This window comes from Dipteris shenzhenensis, chromosome 7, assembly GCF_047967505.1.
Source record: "Dipteris shenzhenensis isolate YYH24624 ecotype China chromosome 7, Dip_SZ_1.0, whole genome shotgun sequence".
In the NCBI taxonomy this organism is placed as follows: domain Eukaryota; kingdom Viridiplantae; phylum Streptophyta; class Polypodiopsida; order Gleicheniales; family Dipteridaceae; genus Dipteris; species Dipteris shenzhenensis.
The window spans coordinates 1,222,644-1,249,067 of NC_141602.1; the positions used below are offsets into that span (position 1 = coordinate 1,222,644).

The 26,424-nt window shown below is 49.0% G+C and overlaps 1 protein-coding gene and 1 pseudogene across 1 annotated transcript in view; both read right to left on the reverse strand.

Annotated features, from left to right (window-relative positions):
* The window catches only part of LOC147899790 (cilia- and flagella-associated protein 251-like), a 152,058-nt gene extending 125,967 nt beyond the window's left edge, over positions 1-26,091 (reverse strand). Inside the window, exons 1-3 of the mRNA XM_087377084.1 lie at positions 26,010-26,091; positions 25,775-25,909; positions 25,574-25,699 (exon numbers count right to left, since the gene is read on the reverse strand). Of these exons, the coding sequence (XP_087233210.1) occupies positions 25,574-25,699; positions 25,775-25,909; positions 26,010-26,033 (285 nt within the window). The 5' untranslated portion in view covers positions 26,034-26,091. The remainder of the gene's footprint in view (positions 1-25,573; positions 25,700-25,774; positions 25,910-26,009) is intronic.
* Positions 14,413-15,848, reverse strand: LOC147899792 (uncharacterized; annotated as a pseudogene).
* Positions 26,092-26,424: the final 333 nt, after the last annotated feature.

Consider the following 26,424-nt stretch of genomic DNA (forward strand, 5'->3'; position numbering starts at 1 on the left):
AGACAACCCCGGGCACCTGCTAGAGGCATCTAAACACGTCCGTACGGACATCCGTACAGGGATTGTACGGACGTCCGTACAGTCCCTACGAAAATTTTTAAAAAGTTCAGAAATGACTTTTGGCACTTCCTAGAAGTGCGTACTAGCCTTGGAACAGTCAAAACAGACTTAAAACGGTTAAAAACGGCTGCAAATAGGCTTGAAACAGCTTAAACAGCTGAAAAACTACACAAGAACAACTGAAAACGTCCAACACCTCTCGGAGAGTGAAGGGAGAGAGATGGAAGGTGGGGGAAGGGCATGCATACACATGCATGACAAATGGCACCTCCTCCTTGCCCCCCTTCATTAAAGTCCTAACCCCCATACCAAGGACAACGTTGGTTGTCCTTGAGCCCAACTTTTAGACCCCTCTTTTAAAGCCTTTGCCTTGCCCCTAGGACCTAGTGGTGCACCTAGACTTTGCCCTTAGGAAATTCTAGGAAGTGTGCACTTCCTCTAGCTAGTCCCTCACGGCCAAACCATTACAACACTTAACCATGGTTAACCCTGGGTTGAGCATAGGTTGAGTTACAAAGATACTTTACATCACTTTTCACGTCCTCGTGACAGTGCTAGCTTTGAACACCTGATACTATTTTGCTTTTTTGCTACTCTGCTATTTTGCTCAGTTTAGCACTTTAGCTTTCAGCGAGGGCTTTAGTGAGCCCTTTGCTACAGCCCATAACGGCTTATATGAGTTACGTTTGGTTTTGTACTTTGTCTCCTAGGCCCGCAAGGCCTCCTGCAGACGTTAATACATCTCTCTCTCTCTCTCTCTCTCTCTCATGATCAGGAGACTACAGGATATGCAGATTCCAGAGGCTCTGATCTGGGGAGTGGTGAGCCTATATGAGTCTGTCAGAGGGAGAGTTCGTGCCCCAGGAGGCCTATCAGACTGGGTTGAGAGCACGATCATGGTAAAGTAAGGATGCCCTCTCTCACCGACTCTCTTCGGGCTCTACATTGATGAGATCAATCTTTCATTTCCCTCTCAAGAGGCGAGGGAGCACTACTAGCTAACTTGATGATACGAATTCTACTTTAAGCAGATGACATAGTCCTCCTGTCATCTTCAGCAGAGAGACTACAGAGACATCTAGATGCCCTAGAGGTGTTCTGCAGAGAGAGAGACCTGATGGTTAACCTTGGGAAGACCAAGGTCATGATCTTCAACACCTCTCGCACAGTGCTTCACCGACATAGCTTTACATACCAGAGTCAGCCAGTGGAGTTGTGCAGTCCTACACATACTTGGGTGCAATTTTCACAAATCCAGTTTTCACGATGACCCACGCTGCCAGAGCACGACTCACACGAGGGCATGGTGCTTTGGCCCGACTAGAGCGACAGTGCTTCCAGGCACACTTCCAGGATCCACTGACCAAGTGTTGGCTTTTCCACACTTTGGTGAGGCCGACTACCATGTATCCGGCACCTTTTTGGGAGTGTGATCTTTCAGCAGTAGAATGAAGGAGATTTGAGCGGCTACATGTGATTATACTATGAGATCCGAGGGTGCTACCACTGCCTTTTTCAGGAGGGGCATGGCTTTGGCCCACTCTCACGACGACTGATCCACTTCCAGGACCAGGTCTGTATTGGGCTCTACCTGATGGAGATGCAACGACACAGAGAGACGCTACTACGACATATCAAAGAGCAGCAGGATGGGACCACTGCTCCACAGGGCACTGAGGTAGACCAAGCGCAGAGACATGTAACGGATTTCTATGCATTTGACTTAGCTTCAGGGCACTCTAGGGCAGAGGAGGAGGAGCTAGCCGACATGAAAGATGTATGGATTGGTGGAGAGAGCTGACACATCACTGTTGGACGAGGGACACAGAGACCGTACACGACGTGAAAGGCAACCAGAGCACACACGATCGAGGTTCGACCTATTTCAGCTCTCCTCAGGGGAGATCGATCGAGGCGAGGCGTCACCCTTGACATAGCCCATTGGATCCAAAGATTGAGGAGACCACGCCCTCCACCACCATGGGAGACAACCCAACAGATGCAGATACGTGAGCTCTTTCCATCTCATCAAAGAGCCACCATGGACCCTGAATACGTGGAGTTGGTTCATGCACTTAAGACTCTAGCTCTAAGCACTTGATATTTTCACGCCACCCTCATACTATTTTGCTACTTTTTTGCTATTTTGTACTAGTCTAGCATTTTAGTACTCAGCAAGGGCCTTAGTGAGCCCTTTGCCCCATGGTCTGTATGAGTTACTTGATTCCGTACTTTGTCTCATAGGCCCGCGAGGCCTCCTGCGGACGTTAATCTCTCTCTCTCTTCGGAGGTGACAGCCCCACCATCCTTGGGTGTGGCAATGTCAGGAGAAGCAGCAGATTTTGTTTTACCATCATCACCATTAGTGTTTGGATCAAAGGAGCTCCTATTAGCCTGACCCACTATGCCCTTGCCCCATAGTATACCTCATCTTTGTCACCCTTACCCCTCACTCAGCCACCTTTCCCCTCCTCAGTCGGTTCCACCACATTCTAGTTGTCCTCAAACCAGTCTCCCCACCCACCCACCATTATCCAGCCCCCATTCACACCACATCCCTACACACTTCATGGTCACAAGATACCATCAGACTCTTGGGATCATGTCCTTCTAGAGATACACTGCCTTTGTACATGGGAGGTGGAGCAAGACCTCCGTCTCATCCACAACTTGAGCCAAGAGATATATCATGACTTTGGAAGGAGATGGCAGCCATGGTGACATAGTGGACCAACATTAGAGGCAATTTGAGGCACAGATAAAGACTATGCAGTCAGCCATTGCAGAGACTACCAGATGGGTGGATGTTGCCAAGCAGGAGCCCGCGAAAGCCACCGTTTCAACAACCACTTTGGAGCAGCAACAGAGCAATGTCAGAGTATGTGGCATCCCTCGCACAACTACAACCCCCCCCCTGGATGACGTGATTGGCTACAACCCCATCGATGAAGTGATCGGCTTCGTGACTTCCACCCTTGGAGTTCAAGAGCACAGGATTGAGAAGGCCTAGCACATTGGGCGGGACCCCAAACGAGAGAAGCCTCTCATCATTACTTCAGACACGCCCACGCTCGCCTCATGGCACTACGCAAACGCTCAGCCTTACATACCCACCTAGAGATCCACTTAGATGAGGAACACCCCTTCAGGTGGAGGGGAGGCGTACCCTCCTACAGCAGCAAGATGTCATTTGCAAGGAGAGGAAGTGGGCAGTAGTCTGAGAGCAACGGGTCTTGATAGGACCTTGATGGGCATCAGGTGGCCCCCTACATGGGGGCATGGTCTATGAGATTTAGAGCACCCAGATCTTGACTTGCAATGTCTAGAACTGCACTGGTACTTAATGGTCAGATCCAAGGAGTTTCTCAAAATCTTACACAGATCGAGACATAGATTTTTACACACAGACACATTAGAGTCCAGAGCGCCCTTTGCCTATTGTTAGTGGGTACATGTGGGAGATAGCATATCGAGATGAGACTCCAAAGACAAGAGGAGTCCAAGGATTGGGAAGAGTGGCAATACTATACCGATCATCATCACTTACTGGGACGATCTCCATGAATGCACATGCCAGGTTCTTATAGGTTCGGATCTGATGACCCCCACGTGAGGATCTCTTCATTGCAATCTCCTATTTCCTCCCCCGAGACCTCGCATTTTGCTAGGGACCCATGCGAGGAGGCTGAGACCACCATATGTAGCCATCTACCCGAACAAGGTGGATTTTTCAAACCACAGGGAAGTTATCCTGGTTGGAGACTTCAATGTGAGGACGGGTACACACCAGGTATCACTTGTGGATTTTCATGACGATTCTATCTTACAACCAAATGTTGATATAGATGAGGCTAGGATGTCTCAAGTCTCCATAGATACACGGGCACCGGTCACATCCTATGGGCATGCACTATTAGATATGGAAGATGCTCTTAAAGCATACCTTAGTGACCTCTACCTCCAATACTAAAACATCAAGAATGGCCAGCTTGATTTGTTGATGCTCCCTGGGACACCTCTATGCCCCTCCATTGAAGGTGCTGACATGGACCAAGACAATGTGGAGAAGATAGATCCGAGTGAGATCTTAGAGGATTCTATCGAGTCTATGCAGTTGTTGATTGGAGATGAATGACACACTCCCAAGGAAACACGTTTGAAAAAAGAAGAAAAAGATCATGAGGGCCTATGCACTGAATTCATTGCATACAGGATAAATGCTCTGGCCCCGATCTTAGTGAAGCTCTTCAACGAAGCGGTTTGCACAAGCTTCCCACACACTTGGACCCCTAACACAGTAATCGGACTTCAAAGAACTAAAGGGCAGTAATCTTCCTCTACTCAATCATAAACCGCATAAATAGCCACAATGCAAGCTTCAATCACTTCAACCACTTAACAATACACAGAAACAAACTTCAATAACAACAATGGGGAGGCTAGAATGCCCCTGCTCAAGTACACAATGCACCCACTGAACCCAAATGCCTTGGCGCCCCTTTCAGTATTTATTTAATGCTTCTGAATGGAAATGCTTTACACCAGGGGTTCAACCCTGTGCTGTTCTTCTATACAAATCCTCTATCTATCTTATGGGCATCTAATCCAAGTGCAACACTAGAATACCACAACTGGCAAGGCAATCTTAGGCATCCACTTCCAACTGAGATGCATTCAGGCATCCAATCCTCTACCAAACTGTGCTCAAAGCAGCCTCAAGGGCATCCACACTGTCCTTAGGCCTTTTCCAGGAACGCCCTTGCCTCTGGGTGCTTGCTAGAACCTGAGAGAGACCACAAAGGACTGCAAAACACCACACATGCATTGCAAAATATTCCAAAGCAAGAATGAACAATGAAAAACAGAATCTGGAACCAAATCCCGCTGTCTGTGGCAGAAGGGCAAGCTCTTTCCTTGCACCTATCCTCCGTCCAGGCTCCCCGTGAAACCGGCCTTCAGTTAACTAAAGGGCAGTAAACCGTAACTATCTTAGCATTCACACCTTCTACAACCACATTGCATCATTCCCAATCACTTCCATTAATTAACTGCCACTGAAAAACACATAGAAATAAACTGAAAAACAACTGGATGGAGGCTAGAATGCCCTTACTCAATGAAACATCACACGAGACACCCACTAGCCCCAAATGCCTTGGCACCCCTTTCGGTATTTATTTGATTCTTTTGAAGAATGAAAAATGCTTTACAACAAGGGCTCACCCTTGTAATGATGATTCCTATAGTTTCTCTGTCAAGCCAGACCTTGGCTTTAGGGCATCAAACTCAAGTACACCACTAGATCCCAACTGTCACCGCAAAACTAAGGCATTCCTAAGAAACTGAACCAACTGTGAGAGGCAGGGCTTCCATACACTTTCCAGAATACTCAAGCAGCCTCAAGGCATCCAAATGCAACACATTGCCCCTCTGGCACACCCTCTGTAACTGAGTGTCTGCTTAAGCATGTAAGGTCCAGAGGAAGCTCCAAACAACAAAATGCAAAGCAACAAGCTTCCAAGATAGTAAAATCAAACCAGAAAGAAGTCAAAATGTCCATACCCACTGTCCATGGGAGAGGGGCCAGCTCTTTCCTGCTCCTATCCTCTGCCTAGGCCCCCAAGGGTGTAGAGAAGACTTCCAGCCAAGGGGGAAAAGAGAGGGAAAGAGAGAGATACAGACTCTGGGAGCTGAGAACAGAAAGAAAAACAAGGCTCACCGGTGCAGAGGCTTGGGCAAGAGAAGAAGGGCTAATCTTAAATGGCAAAATCCACCTTCAGCTTGGAATTGACCCGTGCAGCTTCAAATAACAGCCCTGCTTCGAAATGGGTGCTTCAGAATGCGTGCAGCAGCAAATCAGTGATCAAAAGCACCTCCAGATGCGGGCAGCAGCCTCGGGGTGCCTGCAGCCGTCTCGGGAGGCATGCAAACAGTAAATCAGCGTCAAATCAGGTCCACACAACAGCCTTTAGTGCCCCCGTACATCATGGAATATATCCGTACAGCAGCCTTTAATGGTCGTACAGCAGGGAACAGTTGCGTACAGCAAGCTTTAATGGCCCATACAGTCCATACGGGGGCCTTGAATGCAGCGCTTGCAGTTCGTACAGCCGTAAGGACTGCCTCGAAATGTGTGGAGACCAAGAGCCGAGCCTTGGAATGTGTGCCATTCCGTACAGATTCGTACAGCACCTCGAAAAACATGCCCTATCAGAACACACAAGGGAAACGTCCTTTTTCCTTTCAAGGTTCAAACCTTGGAGAAGGATGGTAGGTGGGATGCATGTGAGGTTGCCAAATGGCACCTCATTAATATTCTAACCCACCCTACCAATGACACACTTGAATCCCCTTGGCTCCAACTTTTGGAGCCCTCTGAGAATGCCTTAGTTTTACCCTTGGTCCTAGTGGGTGCACCTAAAATGTGCCCCTATGGGCTTCTACGAAATCTACATTTCCTCTAGGCCAATCCCAACAGCCAAAATCGTCTCGGGTTTTGTCCACCGGCGTAGCTACACATGACTTTTCACGTCCTCGTGACATACCCCCCTCTTAAGGCAGCAAACAAACTCGTTTGTGCTGCTATGAAATACAGGAAATAACAATAATGAAAGAGGCATAAATAGTCCATACCAGAGAATAGATTCCTTCAGCTCTTCAAAAGCTGCAATTTCCTTAGTACCCCATTTGAAAGACACCCCTTTTTGCGTTGTCAAAAAGAAAAACCACTCATCCTGAGCTGCTGCTCCTCCCCGCTCCCTGGCTGCACCCTCTCCCTCAGCCCGTCCCTCCCTCTCTCCCTTGCCCTCAGCCCCTCCCCCTCCCTCAGCCCCTCCCTCCCTTCTCCTCCTCCCCCTTCAGCCCGCCCCCTTCCCTTCAGCCCGCTCCCTCTCCTCCCCCTCTCAACCTGCGCCTCCGCCCCCTCCCTGCCTCTCAGCCCGCCCCTTCCTCTCCCTCTCCTCTCCCTCTCAGCCTGCACCGCCCCCTCCCTGCCTCTCCGCCTCTCCCTCTCCTCTTCCTCTCAGCCGGCACCACCCCCTCCCTTCCTCTCAGCCCGCCCCTCCCTGCCCCTCCCTCTCCTTCCTCTCCCTCTCCTCTCCCTCTCAGCCTGCCGCCGCCCCCTTCCTCCCCCTCCTCTCCCTCCTCTCCCTCTCCTCTCAGTCCGCCCCCTCCCTGCCCCTCAGCCTGCCGCCTCCTTCCTGCCTCTCCTTCCTCTCCCTCTCCTCTCCCTGGCCTGCCCCCTCCCTCCCTCTCAGCCGGCCCCCTCCCCTTCAGCCTCTCAGCCTCTCCCCTCTACCCCTCCCCTCCTCGCCCCTTCCCCCGCTCCCTCCTCACCTCCTTTCCCTGTTTTCTACCCCCCTATCTCCCGTAGCATTTTTTGGAGCGGAAGGAGCCTCCAAATTGTCAGAGTCGGCCTCCTCACCTCGATTGGAGAAGGATACTCCGTCAGCCAATCCTACTCCACCTCCACCAGCCGCGAAAACTATTACCTTTTCTAAAAACCAGTTGCAGCAGTTCAAGAAGGATGTAGAGATTGAATGCTCTACCACGTTGCTAGCACGCATCTTCGGGTCTCACCCCTCCAGATCCCAAGCCAAAGACTAGATGCTTGCGGCTCTCCCCCCAGACCTCACTCCACGATTGTTAGATGTTCGGCTTCTGGGACGAGGTTTTTTCCAAGTTGTTTTTGACACTCCAGAGGCTGCGAGCACTGTGCTCAAAGCTGAGTTTTTACACCTGGGACACAGGAAGATCTTCTTTGAAGCCTTTCATATTGGTTTCAACCCAGTGGAGGCAGATAAGAAAATCTTTTCGCTCTTCATCAGATTTCCCGTGCTTCCCCAGGTTTACCATCGACTTCTTTCTCTTATTGGGAAGCATTTTGGCGCGGTTGCTGAGATCCCACCCCTCCCTGGGTTGCCATTGACTGCAGCAGAGGCAACCAAGGCTGATGGGGTACCTAGAGTTAGGGTCCTCTGTAAGGATCCTAACCTCAAGATGGACCATGTTATGATCCAGCGCCCGGATGGTTCCTTTTTTCGCCAGAGAGTAGAGATTTCAGGCAGACAGGACCAGTGCAGGATATGCAGGACCATTGGACACTTTGCCAGGGATTGCCCCAGGAAGAAGAAAAGGCCCAAGAAGCCCTCTGGTACAGCTACCGCCCCATGGCCTCGACAAGGGGGTGGTACAGGTCCAGCACTTGCTCCTCGACCTCGACAGAGGGGTGGTAGAGGTCCAGCACCTGCTCCTCGGCCTTCGCATGGCAGTCCTCCTCAAGATGGTGGTGGTACAGGTCCAGCACCTGCTCCTCGGCCTCGACAGGGGGGTGGTACATGTCCATCACCTGATCCTTGACCCCCACCTACCTGAGGGGCACGCGACGCTCTCCAGTGGGTTCCGGCACATGTGCAGATCCCTCCTTCAGTTCACGAGGGTACATTAGTGGACTCTGCTTCACCTCGAGCTGTCCCTCCAATCTCACCTCGCACAGTCCGAGACACTGAAGCTTCGACCTCCTCCCCGGTTGCAGCTTCTTCCCTAGAACCAGCGGTGCCAAATGCTCTTCTTGAGGCAGTAGAGGTCTCCGCGGCTGGGCAAACACAGGATAGAGAGCAGTCTTCACTTCCTCCCTTGGATAGGGGGAAGGGGATGGTTTACACTATTGATCCTCTTCCCTCAGAAGAGATCCTTCGCACTCCGGTTTCTGGCTTGCTTCACGGGAACTCATTTTCAGCCCTGGCAGATGGTTCAGATTTCCCAAAGGAGGAGTTTGTGCCCGCTACTTTTGGGGAGCCAGTGATTGACACGGCTTCTTCTTCAGGTGGCAGGGTTCTCTCCCCTGTTGATTTTCTGCCACTTGGTTCCATTCCTCCCTCCTCGAGCAGGAGGTCTTCCCCTATTGAGGGGTTTGTTTCCGCCACTAGGTCGGGTAAGGTGTTCCACTCTACATCCTCCCGTTGATGAGGATTATTAGTTGGAACATAGAGGGCCTAGGTGGCGTCCCACATCGCCGCCATAGACAGCTGATCCGGGATCAGCTTCATCCAGGTGCTACTGGGGGTTCCATTGATATCTTATTTATTCAAGAGCACAAACTGAATTCTAGAGATTGTGCCAAGTCAGGCAAGTTGCTTTCTGGCCATACTTTTTGGTCGCCTGCCTTGGGCACCAGGGGGGGCACTTCTATTTCAGTTTCGCAGTCGGTTCTCCCCTTAGTTGTTGGACACAGAGTCATTATTCCCTCTAGAGCTCAGTGGATTATTCTTTTGATTGGAGGGCGTAAGGTTGGTTTCCTTAACCTGTATGCCTCCAACATTAGAGGGGAACGTGTCCTTATGTGGAAGGATTTTCTCTCCTGGGCCCCCATTGCGGATTCATGGGTGATTGGAGGTGACTTTAACATGGTTGAGTTACCGTCAGACAAAAAAGGAGGTAGAGAAGGCGGACTTCACTCTTTGGAGAGAGCAGCTTGGGATGCCTTCCTTTTTCACTTCTGTGGCAGAGATACTTGGTTGGACGATGCCTTTCTTATTCAGCCACAGTCCCTCCTGTTCTCTTGGTCGAACAGGAGGCAGCAGATGCCTATTCATGCACGCATTGACAGATTCTATGTAGATGATTGGGCACTAGACAGAGGTGAATCGGTCTGCATTGCTGCTGGGGTTTCCACTTCATACCACTTTCTTGTTGTGTTGGCTATCTTAGAGCCTCACTTGAGAGGCCGGTCTGCCAGCATCAGGATTCCAGATGCCTTTTACACAGAGGAGGACCTTACAAAGGCAGCCCTGCAGATATAGGTTTCTCATGTCCAGGGTGGGCAGCCATATCCATCACATGTAGTTGCTGCCCTTTCTGGTATTAGCGACTTCTACCGCTCAGTTTCTTGTACCAGGAGACGAGATATTCTCAGACGTGAGATTGGTGTTTGCCAACAGTTGGCAGCTTTGCAGAGGGAAGAGCAGAAATGGCCTTCAAATGCTTGGATTCAGGAGCGCCTTGCTGCAGCAAGGGCTCATCAGCAGATATTGCTTGATCAGAGAGCAGAGTATGCCTTTCATGCACAGGAGTCCTTCTGGATTCAGATGGGTGGTAGAGTCAATAAACACTTTTTCTCTACTCTTGGCCCTAGACATAGTAGAGAGAGTGTATCCCAGCTTATTGACTCACATGGGGTTTTACAGACAGCAGAGCCTGATGATGTCTTACGCATAGCTTCAGATTTCTATGCCACCCTTCTTACTGCTGATCCTGAGACACATGATAGAGAGGATGCTAGACAGGCTATTTGGCAGAGCATCCCTGTGTTGGTGAATCCGGGTATGCATGTTTTGCTTGATGCACCTTTCACCAACACAGAGTTCAGGACTGCACTTTCAGCCCTTCACAAGGGCAAGTGCCCAGGTTCGGATGGCCTCACCCCGTCTTTTTTCATTGCATTTTGGGATATGATTGGAGACTACATTACTTCAGCCCTGCAAGCCATTTGGGACTCTGGCGAGATGCCTGGGTCGCTTACAGAGGGGCTCATCCACCTTATCCCGAAAGGAGGTTGCAGAAATTTAGTGTCCCAGTGGAGGCCTATCACAGTTCTGGGGACTTGTTACAAGATTCTGGCCAAGGCAATCAGCCTCCAATCGCAGCCCCTTCTCCCTGATCTTATTCATGACACTCAGACAGGATTTGTGCATGGCATAAGCATTTTTGATAACATTTTCTCTTTCTGGGAAGCTTCAGAGTGAGCCATGCAGAGTGGCCAGAATCTAGCCATTCTACTTTTGGATTTTGAGAAAGCTTATGACAGAGTAGATTGGGGTTTTTTGGAGGGCACCCTTCTACGCTTTGGCTTTACTGATGCTTGGATCAGAGGTGTTTCCTCTTTGTACAGATCAGCCCACAGCCAGGTACTTATTGGTGGGGTAAGGGGTGAGAGATTTCAGATTTCGAGATCAGTCCGTCAGGGATGCCCCCTTGCTCCTTTTCTTTTTTTGTTCGTGGCCGAAGCTATGAGTATCTATGTTAGATCTCAAGCTGACATCTTTGGGCTGAGACTTCCCATCAGAAGGGAAGAGGAGCTACTTGACAGTGAATTGGCAGATGACACAGCAGTTTACTTGGATGCCACTCCACAGACGCTCACTTCTTTCAGGACAGCATTGGATTTATTTTGCTTGGCGGCAGGGGCGCAGATAAATTGGCATAAATCCAATGGCTTTTGGATCAGTGATGAGGACACTCCAGTTTGGGGGCTTGACATAGGATTCACTTGGGTTCAGAGGGGTGTACCTATCAGGTATTTGGGCTGCCAGGTCGGCTTGGATATTTCTTCCACGCATCAGTTTGCTCCCGTTTTGGAGAGCATCAGGAGGAAGCTTCTTTTTTGGAGCTCAGCCAAGTTGGATCTTGCCTCTAGAGTTGTGGTGGTCAACCAGGTCCTCTTGGCCACGGCCTGGTTTGTTTGTTCATGCTGGTGCCGTTCTAGGGACTGCATCATTCAGCTTAGAAGACCGATCATAAATTTTCTTTGGAGTGGGCTTGATGGCACAGCAGATGCCTTAGCCAGGGTGGCTTGGGAGACCCTCATCCTCCCTACACAGGAAGGAGGTCTCAATATTATTGATCCAGATTTACACTGCAGAGCTTTACTTTGCAAGATGGTGGTGCAGGGACTTATGCCACGGTAGGAACCATGGAAGGACTTTCTTATTAGCAGCATACAGAGCTGCACACCTTCAGGAGGAGATTGGATGAGCAGTGTTAGGTGGATCTTCACCACAGCACACCTCAGATCACCTTCGTCCCCTCTCATGGTTGCCATTCTGAAAGCTTGGGCCAGTTTTAGAAGCACTCTTCGGAGGATTCCTCCTTCCTCTCGTGAAGAGATTGATAGGCAACCCATCATGTGGAATGACAATATTTTAGATGATCATGGCAGACCACTGGGTGCCTCACTCTACATGCAGTGGTCCAGGTGGGAGAGGGGACCTGCATCATCTATGGGGTCTTGGAAAGCTTTCCGCAGGCTTCCAGAGGAGACCAAATCAAGGTTGACAGGACATCTCAGAGGGAGTGCAGGGAGGATCTTGCAAATTGAGGCAGCCCTTCCAGAGGTTTGGGTAGACACAGATGATATGCCACTCACTTCCTCCACTTGGGCAGGTACTTTTACGAGAGGCGGTGTTCCGCTTTAGGTTTTGGCCTTTCGAGATGCACAGGAGGATGCTTTAGTTTTTAGTGTCCAAGATGGTGGCAGATTGCTCAGGTCCACAGAGGACATCTTGCTTGAGTCTGCTTTTCAGCCTATCAGGGTTGTAGGTCTTTTGGTGCAGGGATCACATTCAGAGTGGTTCCTAGACCCAGACCCCCGACTACTCTCCACCGGGTCTTGGAGGTTCTGGCTCTATGGGGGAGTTCCCATCAGGTATTTGCAGTGGGACCCCGGAGAGTGGGAGTGGATTGACGCACGGCATCGAGAGAAGAGCATCCCCTTCTTTCGTTACACGGGTAGTAATGCCAGGAGATTTCAGCTCAGTAGTAGAGGTTGGAGACCTTCCAGAGTTCCTCATTGGGAGACATTTGATATCACTGCGGATCTGCAGAGGTGCTTCTGGAGGAGACTCTGGAAATCCCACAAGAATAGAAAGATCACGATCTTCTTTTGGCTCTCTATCCATGGTGGGATTGCAGTGAACCTTTGGAGGTCCAGGTTCGGAGCCGACCCTACTTGCCCTCGCTGCCTCTCCGCTTCGAAGACTATTCAGCGTTGCTTATGGGATTGCAGACAGGCGAGGATGATTTGGATGGGGGTAGCCAGGATTTTCAGTCACTTTGCCCACTCCCCATTCTTTATGACATGGGGCTCAGTGGCTTGGCTTTCTCTTACAGGGCCTCAGGTATTCTATGAGAGATTTGACTCCTCTCGGGCCATTTTGGTTCGACGTCATCAGACTGAGTCCTGTTCGTTGGATGTGGTACCACATCTTCCTTTTACAGCTGTACATGCCTCTGTGGATACTTCTTGGGAGATTCTAGCGAGCATAGCATCCTCGCATATCTGGAGAGCCAGATGCACAGAGGCTTTGGAGGGTACTCACGTTCATCCCTCGCACACATTGGCTAGTATATCTGGACAGACACCGTACATACTTTGATGGCCGTATGGACGGGTATGCAGGGAGACTCCCGTGCAGCCTCAGCTAGGAGGGCTTCTTTCTTCAGGGAATGGAAGGATTCTCCTTTCTTCTCTGAGACTACTACAAGGTTGACGTGGCACTTTCAGCCTCAGCCTTGGTTGTTTTCCACCTCACTCTGAGGGGGTTTTTCTATTTATCCTCATGATTTCATGATGTATTCCGCTTTGAGCTTGCTCTCGCAGGTTTTTTCTCTTACTTAATAGAAGTCTCTTTCTTGAAAAAAAAAAAAATACACTCCTTTCTTCTCTGTAGGGCATGGAGAGGCGATGCTATTTTAGCGAAATAGCAGATAAACTGCCTGTAGTACGAGCATAAGCCAAGAAAGCTCTGTACTTCATGGATGTTCTTCAACGGTGGCCAATTCCGTATGGCTTCCACTTTGGCAGGATCCAACCTTAGAGATTATGTGCCCCAAAAAGTGGATTTCGTGCATGAAAAATTTGCTCTTCTTGGCATTAATCAGCCGCTTATGCTTCCTGAGCTCTGCAAAAACAATTGGCAAGTGCTCTTTGTGCTCCGCCTCATTCTTAGAGAATACCATGATGTCATCAAAGAATGTCCCGACAAAAACATTGTGCTCTTTGAAGATTCAGTCCATCATCTGATTAAAGGTGGCGGGTGCATTAGTCAACCCAAATGGCATCACGAGAAATTCATACAAGCCAAATGTGGTCCTGAAAGCTATCTTATGCACATCTTCAGGTCGTATCCTAATCTGATGGTAGCCACTCTTCAAATCTATGTGGCTGAACATTGCAGACCCCTCTAACCTATCCAAGATATCATCAATCCTAGGTATCGGGAATCTGTTCTTAATGGTTATCATATTCAGAGTCCTATAATCTAAGCTCATTCTCCATGAGCCATCCTTCTTTTGCACAAGCAAGACCGGGGAACAATATGGCGAGGAACTGGACTGAATTAACCCCTAAGCCCTTCTCCAAGAGATCCTTTATTGGGTTCATTATTTCCTCCTACTGTGCTGCACTAACCCTATAAGGAGGCTTCTTTGGCGGGCTGCTACCTGGAATTACATCTATGGCATGGCCCTCAGGTTGTTTTGGGGGTAATTCCTGTGGTAGGGAGTCAGAAAAACATTCGCGAAACTGAAAAAGGAAATTGTCCTCTCTTTATCCAACTTAGCAAAATTAGAATTTTCTTATGCTTGCTGTTTTTCAGTTGCAAAAACCAAGCATGCAGAAAGATGCTTTTTCCTTACATTTGAAATGGCCGAAGCCAATACAACTGAAATGGATTCTCCCTTCAATTTAGCATCCAAAACATGAGTCTTCCCTTGGAGAGTCAAAGTTAGAGTTCTGTTTCTGGCATCCAAAAGTGCTCCCTTCTTGTGGTGCCAAGGTATTCCAAGCAAAACATCACACCCATTCAGCAGCATAATATAGAATTCTTCAATGTCCACGTAGCTCTGAATGTGCATACGGAGCTTCCCAATGATCGGTGTAAATGATTCATTGTGCCCTGGGCAAGCCATATCTGCGTCACATAGTGGCCCCATCTCATCTACCCTTATGCCCAATTTTCCAGCCAGCTCTGGCATTATAAAATTGGCTCGCGCGCCTGGATCAAAGAAAAATAAAGCAGTCTGGTCACGGATTTTACCCCACGTTTTGCATAACTCCGTGGCATCCACATCCTGTATGGCTCCAGTGACATCTGGCAAAAGACCAGCAGTAGGTTTGGGCTTCTTACCCCGCTGGTCATCCCACTTTTCTCCTTTATTCTCACTCTGATTCGACGAAGGAAACTTTCTCTTTCTGTGTGGGCATTCGTGTGCTCAATGGCCCTCTTCCTTGCATATGAAACATTTGTTAGCATCATAGAGGGCCTTGTTTTCTTCCTCTGACAATTTCTTTCAAGGCGATCCTCGCCTTTGTCCTACAACAAATCTAGACTTGACGGGCTATTCAAATCTTCAGAAATGCTTGTGACCTCCCTTCTTGCTGCCCCAAACTTTTGTGCTTCTTGGTGGCTTCCCTTGAAGCCCGAAGTCTTCCCCTGTAAGAGGGCATAAGCTATTGTGGCATTTTCTATCAATTAGGACATATTGGAGACTTTAATTTTGGTGCAGTAGTCCCAAATTTCCTTTGGCAGCCCAAAACAATGCTTCTCGATCTGTTCGGACAGCTCCACACACCTATAAGAACTCACGGGCAGCAACGCTTCCCAAAACTTTTTATTGTACTCTTCGAGGTTCTTACAGTTTGCGGCATCCAGCTTATGCCATGCTGTCATTATATCCACTTCAAAACTGGTGGTGAGCCAAGCAAATGAGAAAACTTGCTTGAACTCAACCCAAGTATTAGGGGCTTTACCCTGCAAGAGCAAATTGGTCCACCATTGAAGTGCATTGCCCTTGAGGAATGTGGCTGCCTTCCTGACCTTTGATGACTCCGTGAAGTTCCCACCAGCATAGGTAGCATCAAATTGTCGCACAAAAGTCAATGCTTTCAACCTGTCCTGAGTCCCATTGAATGTCTCAAATTTTACAGCAGCCCCACCCTCTTTGTAGTCTTTCAATTTGCCCTTGGGTGCAATGCTGTCATACACAAGTGGCTGCAAATTAGGAGGTGGCATCATCTAGCCCAAACTCTGTGCATTACTCCCAAATCCCATAGCTGGATTGACCATTCCAGGTCTATTCCCTGCATCTGTGGCATATCCATGGAGCCACTCATCATTCCCGGCATCCCCATCTACATTCTGAGCTGCATCCCTATGTTTGCATACATCATGTTGGCAATTGCAGTTGGCATACCCCCCATCATTTTGCATCCCTGGCTGAAAACTACCCAAGTATGTACTAGGCATACTGAGCCCTTCTGTGGGCTGTCCCACCATTGCTTGAAAAACTGATCCTCCGCCAAAATATCCGGGATGCATCATGGGCTGACTGTTCTTGATTAACTGAATGAAAATTATTGGCTGTACACCCACACGGGTGACTGTGGGCATCTCTGGTGGCTGTCCACTGAAAGATACATGCCTATGAGTCTTCCTATGCTTCTTCTGCTTCTTCTTATCTATCTTTTTTCTTCCAGGAGGAGCAATATTAGTAGGAGTTTGCATAATTTCCATGAAAGTGTGTTGCAACTGTGATAGGGCTCCCACTGCAATTTGCATTCGCAACTGAAAAAGGGCATTGGGATCAAGCTCCTCTGCCTCATCTACCTCATCCTGTGAGTCCTCAGTGGCATGTGCAAGAGACACAAGCCGTTCCCCATTGTCCTACTCCTCATCACCCCTGTTGATGCTATGGTCATCCTCAAAACTCTCTCACATCATGTCTTCTTCTTGCTCTGAAATAGTCAATGACCCCTTACGGTGTGACATGCTTGCGGTCTCTAGGGTTGTAACTCGGATGCAATTGGGGGATTTCTTCACCCAACACTATCAGGGCTCACCTCTATAGGAAGATGGTGATATCCTGGTGACGATGGAGCCACTAAAACTGGCCTTCAATTAACTAAAGGGCAGTAAACCGTAACTATCTTAGCATTCACACTTTCTACAGCCACATTGCATCATTCCCAATCACTTTCATTAAATTAACAGCCACTGAAAAACACTTAGAAATAGACTGAAAACAACTAGATGGAGGCTAGAATGCCCCTGCTCAATGAAACATCACACGAGACACCCATTGGCCCCAAATGCCTTGGCACCCCTTTCGGTATTTATTTAATTCTTCTGAAAAATGAAAAATGCTTTAATACAACAGCTCACCCTTGTACTGATGAAACCCATAGTTTCTCTGTCAAGCCAGACCTTGGCTTCAGGGCATCAAACTCAAGTACACCACTAGATCCCAACTGTCACGGCAAAACTAAGGCATTCCTAAGAAGCTGAACCAACTGTGAGAGGCAAGGCTTCCATACACTCTCCAGAATACTCAAGCAGCCTCAAGGCATCCAAATGCAACACACTGCCCCTCTGGCACTCCCCCAGGCACACCCTCTGTAACTGAGTGTCTGCTCAAGCCTGTAAGGTCGAGAGGAAGCGCCGAACAACAAAATGCAAAGCAACAAGCTTCCAAGATAGTAAAATCAAACCAAAAAGAAGTCAAAATGTCCATAACCACTGTCCATGGGAAAGGGGCAAGCTCTTTCCTGCTCCTATCCTCTTCCTAGACCCCCAGGGGTGTAGAAAAGACTTCTAGCCAAGGGGAAAAAGAGAGAGAGAGAGAGAGATACAGACTCTCGGAGCTAAGAACAGAAATAGAAACAAGGCTCACGGGTGTAGAGGCTTGGGCAAGAGAATAAGGGCTAATCTTCCATGGCAAAATCCACCTGCAGCTTGGAATTGACCAGTGCAGCTTCAAATAACAGCGCTGCTTCGAAATGGGTGCTTCGGAATGCGTGCAGCAGCAAATCAGTGACCAAAAGCACTACGGATGCTGGCAGCAGCCTCGGGGTGCGTGCAAACAGCAAATCAGCGTCAAATCGGATACAACAGCCTTTAGTGCCCCCCTGTACAACATGGAATATATCCGTACAACAGCCTTTAATGGCCGTACAGCAGGGAACAGTTCCATACAGCAAGCTTTAATGACCCCATACAGTCCGTAGTAGGAGGGCCTTGAATGCAACGCCTGCAGTCTGCACAGCCGTACGGACTGCCTCGAAATGTGTGGAGACAAAAAATGCACAGAACCAAGCCTTAGAATGTGTGCCCTTTCGTACGGATTCGTACGGCGCCTCGAAAAACATGCTTCGAAATGGGTGCTTCGGAATGCGTGCAGCAGCAAATCAGTGACCAAAAGCACTACGGATGCTGGCAGCAGCCTCGGGGTGCGTGCAAACAGCAAATCAGCGTCAAATCGGATACAACAGCCTTTAGTGCCCCCCTGTACAACATGGAATATATCCGTACAACAGCCTTTAATGGCCGTACAGCAGGGAACAGTTCCATACAGCAAGCTTTAATGACCCCATACAGTCCGTAGTAGGAGGGCCTTGAATGCAATGCCTGCAGTCTGCACAGCCGTATGGACTGCCTCGAAATGTGTGGAGACAAAAAATGCACAGAACCGAGCCTTAGAATGTGTGCCCTTTCGTACGGATTCGTACGGCGCCTCGAAAAACATGCCCTGTTAGAGCACACAAGGAAAACGTCTTTTTTCCTTCCAACGTTTAAACCTTGGAGAAGGATGGTAGGTGGGATGCATGTGAGGTTGCCACATGACCCTCATTATAAATGCTCTAACCCACCCTACCAAGACACACTCGAATCCCCTTGGGCCCAACTTTTGGACTCCTCTGAGAATGCCTTAGTTTTACCCTTGGTCCTAGTGGGTGCACCTAAAATGTGCCCCTAGGGACTTCTAGAAAATCTACACTTCATCCAAGCCAATCCCAACGGCCAAACTTGTCTTGAGTTTTGTCCACGGGCGTAGCTACACATGACTTTTCACGTCCCCGTGACACCCCACAAGGTGCACGAGGTTTCCAACTACTGGGAGAAGAGAAAAAGGGAAGAAAGAGAGCGGAAGAGGGGCAAGAAAAGGCTAGAGAGGACCACAGGCTTGCACATCTACCCCAAGGCATCGACACCAGGATCTGGGCATTGAATCCTCACTTCAACTGGCCTCCGCAGCGTCCTTTAGAACTGCGCCCCTGTTTGTACAAGGCTGTACAGGTACGACTGTACGGCTTGATTTTAGTGCCACAAATCGCCTCAGGAAATGTGCAACAGCCGTACACCAGCTTCAGGGCTTGTGCTAGCAGTTAGGCTGCCTTTGGTGTGTGCAGGAGCTGGGGAAAAAGTCAAAACTGCAGCAAAATGCAGGGTACAAGCAGCAAATGCAGCTGGGAGAGTCAAGAAGAGCAACGAAAACTGTGTAGAAGGCTTATGCTCGACTCTGCAATCCTCCAGTGGGGTGAGGGGAGAGAGATGGTAGGTGGTAGAAGGGCATGCCTCTGCATGCATGACACTTGGCCCTTCATTAAAGCTCTAACCCACCTGACCAAGGACAACGTTGGTTCTCCTTGGGCCCAACTTTTAGACCCCTCTCTAGCGCATATACCTTGCCCCTAGGATCCTAGTGGTGCACCTAGACTTTGCCCCTAGGAACTTCTAGGAATTGTGCACTTCTTCTAGCCAATCCCTCACGGCCAAACCATTACTACACCTAACCATGGTTAATGTTAGGTTAAGCGTGGGTTGAGTTACGAGGATACTTTACATCACTTTTCATGTCCCCGTGACAAACACCATCACCCCCATACACAAGGCTCGAGATCCCATGAGCTCGGAAAACTACAGGACCATTATGATTGGACATGTCATGTCCAAGATCTATGCATCAGTACTTGACATAGAGGTTCGCTTGGTTGCAGAGCTTTGAGAGGACAGGCAGGCTTTCAGGTAGACCACGGGACTATGGATCATATACTTACACTCAGAGGGGTCATTGCCAGGGCATGGAGATAGTGGGTCTATTGTTGCTTTGTGAATTTCCGCAAGGCTTTTGACACAGTGCCAAGAGCTTGACTGATCAGACGTCTACGGGAGTTGGGGTACGATCAGGAGATCACTTGGGCAGTCATGGCCTTTTATGAGAGAGTCTCGGGTAGGGTTCGAAAAGGCCCAGGATGGACAGAGGAGATCATGAGCACCATTCGAATCAAACAAGGTTGTCTACTATCACCAACCTTGTTTGTCCTCTACATTGATGAGCTTGAGACTTTTATTGGGACCCCTAGAGGGGCTGGTTTCTCTCTAGCCGGGTCTTTGCTCTAGATTCTTGTAGATGACGTGCCCTTACTATCTTCCTCAGCTAAGGGTCTCCAGCTACACTTAGATGCACTCCATACCTTCTATGAGACACATGACTTGAAGGTCAACCTTGGTAAAACCAAGGTCATGTTCTTCAACATGTCCCGGGCAGCCATGCACAGAGAGCACTTTACCTTGGATGGGTTGCCAGTGGAGGTGATTGCATCCTACACATACCTAAGGGTCCTCTTCTCTAATCCGATTTTTACGATGCAACCAGCATTAGAGGCTCGACTGAGCACGGGGTGCACTGCATTGCCCAGACTCGAGCAACAGTACTTTCATTCTCATTTTTAGGAACCTCAGAACCAAACCCTTCTCTTTGACTCTTTGGTGTGACCAGCAAGTATGTATGGGAGTTTGTGTTGGGGACCAGACCTATTAGAGACAGATTGGGCCCATGCTGAGAGGCTTCAAGTTCTCATCCTTTCACAGATGATTTGAAACAAGCCTTCAGTCCCACATCAAATAGTTTTGGGTGAGTTCGGGTACTCCCCACTACAGCTCGATGCGGCATTTCAGGTCATCACATTTCTCTACAACATTAGACTGTATGGATCTTACACCACAGGGAGATGTAGGCTTCCTTGGTTGGCCCTATACTCCTCCATGCCACCGGTAGCAGAGGGTGTCCAAAGGTGCTGGTACGCACTCTAGGCATCTTCTGCCCTTGGTATCCCTCCCCTACGCTCTCCTCATATGGGGACTTACAGATGGGGAGGTGACCATTCCAACACCCCCTCTCACCGACACATCCAGGCCCAATGCCGACACGTCAATGACGATGCTCTAGTAACTCCCTGGTTGTAGTCCTCTGGAACATTGCGATGTTGAAATCTTTTCCTAGCTTCTCATCCAGTGGCTCCTGCTCCACTAGGTCTGGTTCCGCTTCCGCACACCATCTTGGTACACAGGTCCATCTTTGGTAGCACCTCCTAGCACCACCATCTTCAGTCACATTCCTGCCTTCGAACTCGAGCAATCCAGCCGTCATGATCTTCCAGTTGTCCCCCTCATAATGGGTGAACAACCTAGAGTCTTCTAGGCACCATGCTCTGAAGGTCTGTTTCAACCCATCCTTCCTTTGGCAAGGTCCGCAACCAATGAATATCTTCAAATGACCTAGACCATGAACTCTTGTTGAGCTCTCAAGCACGTACTCATCTGGCTTCAGTACTCTTTGTCCATCACCTTCCAGCAATCTGCGTTCCGAGATTTGAAGAAGCACCAATACTTCCCCTTCTGCCTTCGAAGAAGGCCAATTCCTTCCAATCTCTCATCACCTGAGACAAATGAAGAGCAGAGTCTCTCCACAGCATGCTATAAAGGCTCAAATGCTAAACATTAAGTACATACCAAACCGTCGTACTGCTGCTCTTCTGAAAGCAAACTATGCACCTCATCGAGGCACCCACCAAAAGCCTGTGTAATCCTGTACTGTCCCCTTCTGAAGTACAACATCCATCTGCAACAAGTTCTCCTACTAGATGCCAAGCACTTCTAGATCTCTAAGCCCGCGTGCTCCACCTCGAACATATGTAGACTCTCTATCTAGATCACTTCCACCTTGCTGTCCGGAAGCCAGCTTAGGTGGGCAGCACCTCTAGCTTAGTCTGCAGCTTGCTCTGGGTCACCTTCACCTCCTGAATGTAGGCCAAGGTAGGTCCTTCTGCTGCTCCTATCTGCTGGTTCAGGGCTGCTCCAAGTGATGTAGAATGAGGACTGAATGGCCCTCTTTTGTAGGCCCAGGGCCTGCTTGCAAAAACAAACCAGCAGCCTCAATCTGGCCGACCCAAACAGGCCGACCAGGCTGCTGCGAAACCGCCCTAAAAGGGCTCTCATAACTAGGGCTTTTGGCCCTCACTTCAAGGGCTGATGCCCTCCTATATATACAGGGTCCAGCCCCCCTTTGCCCTGCCATTTTCTAGGCATGGTAGGCTGGCTGGAACCAGCCATACCAGCCCTATACCTGGCCGACCAAGCTGCTGGTAACCCCACCATGTTCTAAGTACGGGTGACGTGGCTGTACGGGACTGTGCAAATCCTTGGAAGCGTTGACATCTGCAGGGTGTACAAGGGGCCATGTGCATAAATCCTAATTATGTCAAGCTGACATTGAGAAGATGGAGCAAGCAGGGTTTATCTACCCAGTATACTATTTTGATCGTGTAAGTGGAATTGCCATCATTCCTGAAAGGGAGACATGCAAACTTCATGTGTGTGTGGACTTCAGGAGTCTGAATGACTGGTATCTCTCCAGCTCAAAGAGGAGGGCACCCTCAAACAACAAGACATATTGCTGGTAGGGAGGGGAAGTGGGATGTGGTACGGAAGGGTGGGCTCTTGATCAGCCCTAGGCCAAGGCCCGTTGACATACCCACTGTTAGAAATGACCCAACAGAGGGTACACACAGCGGAAGACTGATAGTATTGCCCAAAAGCTCACACAGTGTGTGTCTGGGGTGCGGAATCACAGACTCTTTAACTTATTGTGCATAGATGTGCAAGCCAGTAAATAGACAATGCTCAGAGACAAATATAGAAGCAACTCTTTATATTTCTGTCAGTCCACAAACTAGGACAGGATACAATACCAAAAGGTTCTCCTACTAGATGTCAAGCACTTCTAGATCTCTGAGCCCGCGTGCTCCACCTCGAGCATATGTAGAGTCTCTGTCTAGTGTGTTCTTCTCAACCTTGCTGCCCTGAATGTCAGCCTAGGTAGGCAGCCCTCCAAGCTCAGTCTGCAGCTCTTCCTTCTCTCCTGGTCCTCCAGGAATAGGCTCCAAGAGTAGGTCTCCTGTGCTCCTGACTGCTTGTCTTTTGCTGCTCCAGAAGATGATCTCAGCAACCTTCTGCCCTAGAAGACAGTCTAGGTTCAGCAGCCTCCCTAGAGCTAAGTCTGCAGCAACAACTCTCTCCTTCACTTCCTGTGTAGAGGCCCAAGGATGGTGGATATGCTGCTCCTTTCTGCTCCTCCCAAAGCTGCTACGCTGGATATTTGTATGAGGCACAATGGCCTCCTTTTATAGGTCCAAGGGCCCTGTCAAATGGCCGACCCAGCAGGAGGATGAACCAACCCCCTCTGGCCAACTTGGTTGGCTGGCCCAACCTAACCAGCCGACCTGCTGGTCAGCCTGGTTGACTGGCTCAACCAGCCCTATATAAGGGCCCTAGCCAGGCCCTTTTGGGCTGCTGCTAGGCTGCCCTTTGCTGCAGCTGGAGGCCCTCCTGCAGGCTGTACACCTTCCCACAGACCCCCGCCATGCTGCGCCATGCTGCAGCTCTTTGCCGGCACTATGTCCTGCCCGTACACCTCCGTACTACTGCTGACGTCATCGTGCCTCCTACCTGGGACACCCTGCCATCTGTTGCGGCCACCTTTGGTCCAGGTGTGTTCCCTTTGCTTGCTGCCCACATGACAGCCTGTGTGCTGCCCATGTGGCAGCCCCCTCTCTTTCTGAATAGCACCCACATGCCAGCCAGGATGCTGTCCATGTGGTACTCCCTCAAACCCTAGGTTCACCCCCCCATGCTCTCCTCATATGGGGGCTTACAGATGGGGAGGTGACCATTCCAACACCCACAGGGGTTTGTGAGACCCACAGGGGTTTGTGAGACTCAATGGACTGAGACCATGGCTCGTACAGTCCAGTGGACCAAGCCAGAGATTGGTGAGAGCATGGCTCGTACAGTCCAGTGGACCAAGCCAGAGATTGGTGTTATTTCATATCAGACAATGACTGGTATCTCTCCAGCTCATAGAGGAGGGTGCCCTCCAACAACAAGACGTATTGCTTGTAGGGAGGGGAAGTGGGACGTGGGACGTGGGACGGGAGGGTGGGCTCTTGATCAGCCCTAGGCGAGGGCTCGTTGACACACCCACAGGGTTTGTGAGACTCAATGGACTGAGACCATGACTTGTACAGTCTAGTGGACCAAGCCAGAGATTGGTGTTATTTTAAAATTGGGACAGATGACACTCCCAACTACATTACAGTGGCAAGTTGGGTTTGGAAGCATGATTATCTTTTGGAGGCATAACACACTTCTTCCATGAATACTTGGACATTTTGCATGCTCTTGTAAGGATCTGAAGGGAGTCCCTGCAGACATTATTGAGCACTGCATTGACTTGTTATGCTGACCCAGAAATGGCCATACCGCTGAATCCTAATTATGTCATGCTGACATTGAGAAGATGGAGCAAGCAGGGTTTATCTACCCAGTAGACTCTTTAGATCGTGTAAGTGGAATTGCCATCATTCCTGAAAGGGAGACATGCAAACTTCATGTGTGTGGACTTCAGGAGTTTGAATGCCACCACAAGGTGAGATCAGTTTTCCCTACTGACCAAAAAACCTGCCTTGAATTTCACTGGGATCTTGATAATGCCTTACTCACTATTCCCTCTTTGATATAGTCCAAACTCCTTCAAGTCCACTGCCCTTTCGATACAGCTCAAAAAAATCAGTGACCTTTCCCTCAAGGAAATCAGGAGTCAGTCAAGTGCTTCTAAGGTCCTTGAAGGGAATCCCCCCTGAGGGGTTTGGGGGGGCTGTAGAACTTTCTGCAACAATTGCAAGTCTTACATGCATGCGAGTTTCAACACTCCCAAGTTTTTGTGTGAGTGTCAGTATTGCAAAATTTATGCTAGTTTAGTACTTGCAATATTTTGTGCACGTTTCTCAGACCAACAATCTTAATATTTTATGTGCTTTTCATGCAAGTTTGGGGATGAAGGTCCACAAATGTCAATGAAAGAAACAGGAGCAGCAACTTAAAACAACTCCAATGATTTGAGCCAATGAAGAAAAAGGTGATAAAATACGAGCGGCAATGCTGATTTTATGAGGTTTGCATGCAGAGATTGGCTACAGTAAAGCTGAGGGCAGAGACTCCTCAGACCCCTCAGCCCCTCTTTATACTCGAATGAAATTAAATGCTCTATTAATGTCCTAAGAAGACTCAACATGATCTTATGGGACACACCAGATGAAGCTAACCATACTAATCTCTTGTTGCAGCTCTATATAAATGTGCCACTCATCACAGATGATAATACTTATGGGCAGGCATGGGCACTCATTTATTTTCTGACTCGTTAGCCCTTCCTACACTCAAATGGGCATGGGGCAGTCATTTCCAACAACCAACTCCCTTGTAAAGAGACTGACTTGGCTGTTGGCCAAATCCATGCTGGTGCGTCAGGTGAACCATGTCAGCAGCTGGTGCTGATATGGCACCGAATTCCAAGATGGCATGTCAGTGACCACACAGACACATCGACGCCGTAGAGACGATCACAACAAGCCATTCTTCTATCATTCGTCCCTTTTATTTCATTGTTCAACTACGATGATAGTAGAACACGATGGCCAAACTGTTTTCATCTTTAAGACCAGACCAAGCTTACGATGCAGTCGATATATAGATAGAAGAGACGTGTGAAAAATACATCATCAAGATGCCAGAGTGTATTCATAGACAATAATTGAACCATGACTCTCCGCAGATAGACTAACCTGACCGTCTGCACAATTCCAGACTATGAGTGTGGCATCAGGGCCAGAGTCTGCTGAAATAATAAACTTCTTTTTCGGGCAAGCAGACAGGCACTGTATTTGGTGGACATGTCCTTGTAAAAGCACCTGAGGAACTGAAAAGTTGTAAACCTGAAAAATGTCGTGAGAAAGCCTTAAAGAAAGCAAGGCGTTGCAGATGACCTGAAGATGTTTGGAACAGTCGTAGATGACAAGTGTGTGACCAGCTGCATACGCAATGGTACTGTTGGATGCAATCCTTAAATCCACCACCCCCGCTCTTGTAGCGCTCGAAACCCCATAAACCCATTGCAATTCCTGCACCAGATTGACAACGTTCACGTGCGAGGGGGGTAGGGCGCAAAAACACGAAGTGATATATTCTTTATTTCTCAAGGCTTCAATCACAAGGGCTCACCACAGGTTGAGCCGACTCCATCATTACGACAAGTTGAGGAGCAGTGTTCACGAGAGTGTACCGTGCTGCATTTCTGAGTTGGGTCGGTCTAAGTGTGAAGCTACGTGGGTTATGAATTTGGCAGTTGGTCCGTCCTCCTCTCCGGACACGACTATTCTAACCCGCACGTAGACCTTGGGTGACATTAGTTGATGGTAGTTGGTTAGCCCACGTGGTTAATGTCCCAAGATCTTTTGTGCTCTGGCCCACTGTCTTGAATGAAACGGATATTGAAGGTGGCTTGTGAAGATTAGGAGGGCCTCAAAGATGGGGTGTTTCTTCGTGTGGTAAGGGAGGACAAAAACTTCAAGGGAGGGGGCCTATGTTTGTCAAATGCAGGGTTGAGAACGAAGGCCATGCATGCTTGAATCCTTGG